Consider the following 8,234-nt stretch of genomic DNA (forward strand, 5'->3'; position numbering starts at 1 on the left):
ATTTTATGTAATCACGTATACTACTCCTACAACATACTAGTAAATGTAGATCGAGTTTATTAATAGTAATTTAATTATCATAATTACAACATGAGCTGCATGCTTAGCTTGTTTGATTTGCTTGACTTGATATGACAAATTCTTCTTGTGTAAATTTTGTATTATGTTTTGAAGAACTTTTTTCAACAAAGTTATATGATACTAGTAAATCTTAAGGTGATGTTTGATTTGCAAGATTATATATCATGACTAAATATAAATTATAATATGTTTAATTCATGAAATTGAATCTAACAATTTAATCTCAAGTGAATAATTATGTGATAATTAGTAATAGAGGATTGCTCTGCTGAGCGACTCAAAATGAGCGCCAGCGCCTCTTCCTCATCAATTTTTTTCTTTCTATTATTAAGTTTTACTGTATGAATATAGAGTATTTTTTAATTCCTTTTACATTATAAAATTATATCCTATATCTTGCCCAGATATTGCGAACAATATTGAGTTAAAAATCCATCTGCAATTCTGATTTGTGCACAGTTTTTTAACTCAAAAAATACCATCTGCTCAATTCACTCTCCAGTCTCCATCGTTTTTTTTCTTCTCCAAATTGAGATTCCACGACATTTTTCTCCCAACTCAAATTCCACAACACATCTGAATTTGTAATTTCAAAATCTCAAATTTGCAAAGCAATGAAAAACCAACACATAATGCAATCAGAAGACAACAGAGGGGTGAAAAGGACCACATATTTCTTTTTTTTCACTCGCCATATTGACATTGCTTCAATTCATCAACACCAAACATTCGCCGGAAACCTTGATGCGAGTTTAACAAAAAATTAATCAGGCATAGCATGAAATATGAGAAATTACAGACTATAAAATCTGAGAAATTACCGATATTGAAATCGGAGAAATTTTTATGAAAAAATCCTATTGTAATATCGAATTCAGATTTGGGGCGATGGTTTTCAAAATTTGGAGAGTCGAAAAATAATCTGACAGTAAGGATAAGAATCCTTGTAATGGGTGAATGGTAATTGAAAGAAGCTTCATTCAGGAAAAATTAGAATTGAGGATGAAAAGTAGGTGAATGATTGTAAGAGATAACTTTGAACGAAAATAGAGAAAAGAAGAAGAAAGAGAATTGAGTCATGACGATATTATGTGGAAACAAACATAAAAAAAAAAAAAAAAAATGATGAGGAAGAGGCGCTTAGCCAGCGCTCATTTTGAGTCGCTCAGCAGAACAATCCTCATTAGTAATAATAGTCATTTTCTTCGACTAAAATAATCTCACGGCCTAATCATAAATAGATTATCAATCCATGTTTACACAGCTTCAATATATAGCCTATTGTAGTTCATAAGATTATCTTGTCCCCACACAACACTTCCGTCAACACAAAATCTCCATTCACTATATCAAGAATAATGTATAAGATTAAATAAAAAATAAAATAAAAGTATGAACTTTCTAAAGAGGGGGCATCCCCCTACTACATTTGTACATGAAATTCTTATGATCAGTTTATGCGCAAAATCTGTGTCCATCAAAATAATTTCCTTTCGAAGAATCCTAAACCAAGAATCAAGATAAGCTAAGCTTAGCTAATGATGTCTCATGTTTGAGCTCCGAAGGGTGAGCCCATGCAAAAACTTAGTATATCCCACCAAACTCAGTCTGCCGTCACTCCTCAACCAATCTCTCAGCATCGAATACGCGCTAGCCCCAACGTTCAGCTCCTGCATCCACCCGAGTTCCATTAGCTACGATGGAACAGGGATCACCAAAGGCGACACAGACAACATTTAAGTTAGTTGATGACAAGATACGTACCCGGGCTAACTCCTCTACTGATATAGCGCGGTTACCCTCCTCTTCAAAATGCTCGAAAGCCGTGGAAGCAATTTGCTCCCATCTCTCTAGGGCCTCCAGTTGGTAAGTGCTGATTGCAGCTGCACAGAACTCTTCAAACTCCATCTTTCTATAAGATAATGGAGCCATCTGAATTAACAGAAGATAATTAGCTTATTTAGTGTCATAAAGTTAAGTACTTGTGATGTGTTAAATATGTATCTAGGACTCGGCTAGCTAACCGCGTGGAGGATATCCGGGACCCTAGATGCCTTCATGGCATCAGTAGCATTACGTGCAAGAGCCTGCAAAACGATTACCATGTTAATATGGGCACGCATGATTCAGAAATTCAGGGACAGGAGGTTAAGCTCGATGACCTTTTTGAAGTTATCGAGAGAGACTCTTCCATCCTCACTAGGCTCTAAAAGCAAGAACTGTGCTCTGAGGTAGACCAACTCCTCCTCACTCAATGCCTTTGAGAGAGCCTATATATATAAGATTAATTAATACTATATCACGACAATCTCATCAAACAGGGAAAGATCTACGAAATTTAAAAATAGGAAAAAAAACGCACATATGGTGTGCATTTTTAGAAAATTCGCACAAAAAACTCAAGATAAATCACATGCAAATAGACCTCAAACATGTGTAGTAACTTAGAATTAAACGACAAAAACTGTAATAAATTAAACAAACTTCTAAAATAACATTTCGCGAAATAGCTCACAAACCTTAAGTGCTGCACGTTTAAAAGGTGTAGCGTGCAGATACGACTTCACTAGCTTAAAGACCAATATGTCTAACGGAATTGGATGGCTCTCACTTCGCAACCAAGGATGAGCTGCATATGCAAGGATATATATGTAAGTTCATAAACTTTGAAAAGTAAAGTTAGCAGCATTGTTTAGCAATATATTGGCGATTTCAAATTGGACTTTATGAGAAACTCATGGAGTAATACTAACTTAAAGCTTGAGCGGCAGTCATTCTTTTCCGGTAATCCTTGTTCAAAAGTCGCTTTACGAAGTCCTTGGCATGTGAAGAAACAGATGGCCAAGGCAGGTCCTCAAAGTTTGGCTCAGCTCTCAAAACAGAACGGAATATTCCAGACTCCGTTCTTGCCCAAAATGGTCTACTTCCACAAAGCAAAATATAGGTGATGACACCAATACTCCATATATCAGCCTCCACACTGTAGGATCTATGAAGAACCTCAGGTGCTACGTAATAAGCACTTCCGACAATGTCATTTAGTCTTTCATCTGCCAAGTCAAATGTGCAGCAAATATTAGAAAACTAAGATATCTACTTAATTAATGCAATGAATGCTTGGATTTCAGCATTACGTTGGTAACTTTTTGGTCCACTGAGACAGTATACACAAAAAAATAAAAATCATTTCTAATTTTCTAGTGATATAGATAACGTGCATTAGGGAAAGTTCACATATTCAACTCCAAAAGTCGAAATGATATGGAAGAAAACAGGAACTAGTCATAGACTTAACTGACAAAATTCAGAAAGCCAGGCGAATGAAGAACTGATAAACAAAAAATATATCCAAATACACAAAAGAACAACCACATATAATAATTGCACATGGCATGCACAGAAAGTGAGAAGCTTCAGAAAAACACTTAATCCGCAGAGCCAGACGACTAAAATGGGAGGCACAATCGGAACAGAGAACTCAAGCAAGTCAAGAAAATAACTTCAAATTCAGCAACTAAGTACAAATAAATAGGCAGGGTGATGCAACTGACCTAGAAGAATCTAATCTACATTTCCTCAGCATTTAATAATAACCTTATTGGGCAATAGCTGATCTCATAAATAGGAAGAAAATCTAGGTTTTACAGCAAGGCGGAAGATAGCAGTTTTCAGAAAATGGGGTGATAAAATGGATTATTACCTGTTCTGATGAAGTCAGAAAGACCAAAGTCAATAAGCTTCATATCAGCATCTTCACTTGTGGAGGTAAATAGAAAATTCTGTGGATTGGGATTAGCATCAATGTCATGGGTGGAAAGTTAAAGTCTTCTATCGCTATAGCAAACAGATAGAAAAAATAAAATTCTTTTTACCTCGGGTTTCAAGTCACGGTGTACGACACCCTGAATATGACAAAATGCAACAACACTAAGAACTTGAACAATAATTAGTTTTGCTTCGTCTTCAGTATATCTACCACCTCTGTAATGAATAAACTATTGTGAGAGTTTTGCTGCACACAGTGTAAGGATGACTAGAAATTAGAACATAAACAAACATCGATTTTTCTCAGCCTCCCCTCCCTAATAGATTGCGGGAGGACTATGAAAGGAAAACTTCTATCACTTACTTTGACAATATTCTGTCAAGCAATTCTCCACCTTCACACAACCTGCAAGAAATGAGAGAGAGGGAGAGAGAGAGAGAGAGCCAATATCAGAATTACATACTTTATTGGATCACAGACTCATGATACAAACTTTCAAATCACCTGCCCAGTTCAAATTGTATTACTTTTTTATATAAGAGCCCATTAATTTAAAAGAGATCATTCATACCGAAAGACAGTTATATATAACCAATTACGGGGTGTTATAGTAAAAAAATTTAGTTCAAGAGCTAAACGAAACCATCACATAGGCCAAAGTAACAATTTTAGTTCAAGAGCTATCACTTTGATAACCATAATTCTCATTTTGAGAAAGTAAGACTATAAGAAGCAACATATCAGTTGTATTGAAGTTGAGCATCTGTATGACAGACAAAACTCAATGAGATGGTTCAGTAAAAGATTGTTAAAAGTTTTTGTGTCAAATAAATTAAATTACTTAACTAAATCTGCATCCTAGAGGAGGGAATGGATATAGGCTCTGCCATAAGGTCAACGACGATATAAAATAATTTTTGTAAAAGAACCTTACATTAAATTTTAGCATGTCTTAGCAAGCATCAACTATAATTCCTAGATTAAGAAACTATTAAAAAATTGCCTGACCTAGGAAAAGTGTAGCAAAATATTTTTCCTGCTAAGAAACTACATCATTTTTTAGCAGATATCAAGGGCATAAAGTATCTAAAGAAAGGGTCAATCAGGAAAAATTGCAAGTTTCACTAGACAAAGATTCAGTTATGCACACAAACAGCACCAGGGAAGAGAGAGGAAGTTTCACTAGACAAAGATTCAGTTATGCACAAAAGAGCACCGGGGTTAGACAAAGATTCAGTTATGCACAAAAACAGCACCGGGGAAGAGAGAGGGTACGTACTCCATTATTATGTATACATTATTGGCATCCTCACAAGCATCATAAAATCTGACTAGATGTCTATGACCTGAGAGAGCTTTCAAAATTTTCACTTCTCTGCGAACATCTTCAATGGATATTGCAGTCGTCATCTGCGAAAAAGTTTATTGAGATATTAATCAAGTTGCATAACACATAAATTCTAAAATCAGAAAAAAAAATAAAGAAGGAAAGAACCCATCACAAGTATAAAGAAAATTGTGCAGTTAAACCCTAGATCATAGAGATCTGACGAATACGGTTATTTCCGTTTCGTTTCACCCTGCTAAAGTTGGAATGTAATCTTTCCAAGTACCCTTAATGATAAAAGGACATTATGAAAAAATATTATGTTCTAGATTTTTAATAGCTCATTTGCTAATTCGACAATCATTTTAAGGGGAAAACAAAAGACATATCATAATGGGAGCAGTCATATTAAAGCTCATATCAACATAAATACAATTGAAAGGGACCTCGTGATACATATAATAATAATAATGCTGTGAAAAAAATGAATTCTCGAACCAAAAGCTATTGTCCTTAACCAATATGACAACTCAATCATTTCTTTATCTGAAACCACAGCCTCCCTCACCTCAACGGTTACCCCATTCCGTTAGATCGTTAACTTCCTAAAATGTCAGAAAAATGGATTCTCGAACCAAATGCAATCGTCCATAACCAATATGACAACTCAATCATTTCCTTATCTGAAACCACATACCTCCATTCACCCCAACGGTCACCCCGTTCCAGTTTTAAAGGCGTTTAACTTCCTAACGTCGTCAAAAAAATGAATTTTCGAACCAAATGCTATTCTGTCCATAACCAATATGACAATTCAATCATTTCTTTATCTGAAACCACAACCTCCCTTCACCTCACGGTTACCCCATTCCATTTTCAAGTTCGTTAACTTCCTAACGCCGTCAGAAGAACGAATTTTCGAATTAAATGCTATTTAGTCCATAACCAATATGACAACTCGATCATTTCCTTATCTGAAACCACAACCTCCCTTAACCTAGTTTTAAGGTCGTTAACTTCCTATAACCCAATACACAATAAAATATTATTCTAATTAGAGTTGTATCAGTTAAGAATCAAATCCTGCAAGTTAGGTTTCAATGTTGATCCGATTAAAAAACATCTTAAATGCTTTTGTATCAACATTCAACAGCCCTAAACCTGTTCTCCTGATCTGCTAAATATTCACCAACCTATCCAAACCATGAATACATAGTTGATCAGCTAATCGAAGCTAAAAAAGATGCATCTTCATTGTAAAGATAATCAATTGACAATGCAATAAAATGAAGCACATTATAAATGAGAGAGATAAACCTTAGGTTTGGAGATGATTTTAACAGCAAGAGGCAAGTCCTTGAGCTCCCCCTTTCTCCCTTTAGCAAAACAGGTATGGCCAAAATGCCCTCGGCCAACCTCCTTCCCAAGCTCATACTTAGCCCCAAAATTCTTATTATACCCAAAATTCTTATCAAGCGCGTGCTGCTGCTGCTGCTCGAGCTGTGGCGGCGACGGCGGCGGCGCATCCTCCGGAATGGTGCCGTGGCGGGGCGACTTCTTCCTGTGCCCCAGCTTCCTGAGCGAGGCCCTAATGTGCTTGGCCGGGGAGGGCGGAGGAAAGGGCTTTTTGAAGAACCTCATCGGCGTGGACCTCGCCGGAGAGGGAGAGACGGCGGCGGCGCTGGGGTAGGGGCTGTTGGCGGCGGAGGATCTCGCCGGAGTGGCGGTGGGAGGGAGATCGGCGGCGGCGGTGGTGGTGGGGTACCCATCGTCGTTTTCGGCGGGGATCGTCTTACCGTAACACTGCCCCATCAGCAGCGACTGTCAACTCTCTCTCTCTCTCACTAAGCTATAATTGGATACAAAAGTATATACGTTTCTGTCTCTATTTGCAACTCTGATTTCTAACTCTAACTGCATCTGTATTTGTAGTAAATTTCCGAATTTTCAAAGTGGAAAACAAACCAGAACACACACATTTACACACATTCATTTGATTCTTTGGAATCTTATGTACAGTGTTTCTACAAAGAGAGATCTGCGGTGCGGAGAGGAAAAGAATCACAATTGGAGCTTCAAATAATGTTTCTAAATATGCAATTATACTTCATTTATAATTACTGGTCCACCCCCTACCGTATAAAAGGGTGAATAATCGATTTTGTCCTATCGTATTTATTTGAAAATGATCCGGACATAATCGATTTTGTCCCATCGTGTTTATTCGAAATTGATCCGTACATAGCTATTAGAATGTTGGCGCGATAGTCAAAATTACACGCCGATTACCTAAATTTCATATTTATTTTACAAATTTATATGCTGATTACATAATGGACATGCAATTTCGATTGCAACGTAAATATTTTTTTCATTTTTCGCTAATAGAGATATTTCTTTTCGACAAGAAGATCTAAGTGCATATGTTTAATACTCTATGTTAAATGAAGAGAATAAAATACTAACACAAGAGAATAAAATACTAACAATAAAATATAAGGAATAAAATGTGTAGTATATTACTCCTAGGGATGTCGATCGGCCACCCTCCTTAGACTGCGAGTTAATCGAGTTGTGATTTTATGAGGTTATAATTATTTAATCTAAACCCTTTTGTTCGAATTTCGAGCTACCCAGTGAACTAGTCGGTCTACTAACCAATAATATTAACACATGGTTGATCCAATGCATAATGATAAAAAATTAGTCATAATTATAGAATGTAAACATTTAATTATTAAAATTTTTGATATATATATTTAAATTCAAACATAATTAAATATTAATTTAATATTTAAATAAATAAAATATATTTAAATTTTAAAGCATATTTTAAAATAGATAATTTCTTTTATTTTAAGTAAATTTTTTAATTTATTTATCTATTATTATAAAATCGAAGAGTTTTTTTTGGTATAGGTATTTATATTATAAAAATAATTAATAAAATATTAAATTATGTGTCAAAATATGAGGAAATAACATAAAATAAATATTGTGTCAAAATATGAGGAAATAACATAAAATAATTGTACACAAGTCCAATCTGCATCCTTTCAG

At 35.5% G+C, this 8,234-nt stretch overlaps 1 protein-coding gene across 1 annotated transcript; it reads right to left on the reverse strand.

The window, feature by feature from the left end:
- Window positions 1–1,399: 1,399 nt before the first annotated feature.
- LOC125197399 (CDPK-related kinase 3-like) lies at window positions 1,400–7,249 on the reverse strand. Its single transcript, XM_048096137.2, has 11 exons — window positions 6,492–7,249; window positions 5,127–5,257; window positions 4,211–4,252; window positions 3,954–4,062; window positions 3,782–3,860; window positions 2,835–3,131; window positions 2,601–2,710; window positions 2,244–2,351; window positions 2,106–2,168; window positions 1,846–2,013; window positions 1,400–1,751 (listed from the first exon to the last, which is right to left on the reverse strand). The coding sequence occupies exons 1-11, from the start codon at window positions 6,984–6,986 to the stop codon at window positions 1,617–1,619; spliced, it is 1,737 nt and encodes a 578-aa protein (XP_047952094.1). The 5' UTR covers window positions 6,987–7,249; the 3' UTR covers window positions 1,400–1,616.
- Between the last annotated feature and the right edge of the window lie 985 nt (window positions 7,250–8,234).

The sequence above is a fragment of the Salvia hispanica genome, chromosome 4 (assembly GCF_029641045.1).
Source record: "Salvia hispanica isolate PSC_SH4W2 chromosome 4, Shi_PSC_v1, whole genome shotgun sequence".
Classification (NCBI taxonomy): Eukaryota; Viridiplantae; Streptophyta; class Magnoliopsida; order Lamiales; family Lamiaceae; genus Salvia; species Salvia hispanica.

Excerpts from the sequence above, each read along its gene's own strand:
- LOC125197399 (XM_048096137.2), bottom strand. The coding sequence starts at position 6,986 with ATGGGGCAGTGTTACGGTAAGACGATCCCCGCCGAAAACGACGATGGG. Across the intron at positions 4,253-5,126 it reads AATGTATACATAATAATGGA|GTTGTGTGAAGGTGGAGAAT; the intron begins GTACGTACCCTC and ends CATTTCTTGCAG. Across the intron at positions 3,861-3,953 it reads ACCGTGACTTGAAACCCGAG|AATTTTCTATTTACCTCCAC; the intron begins GTAAAAAGAATT and ends CCCAATCCACAG.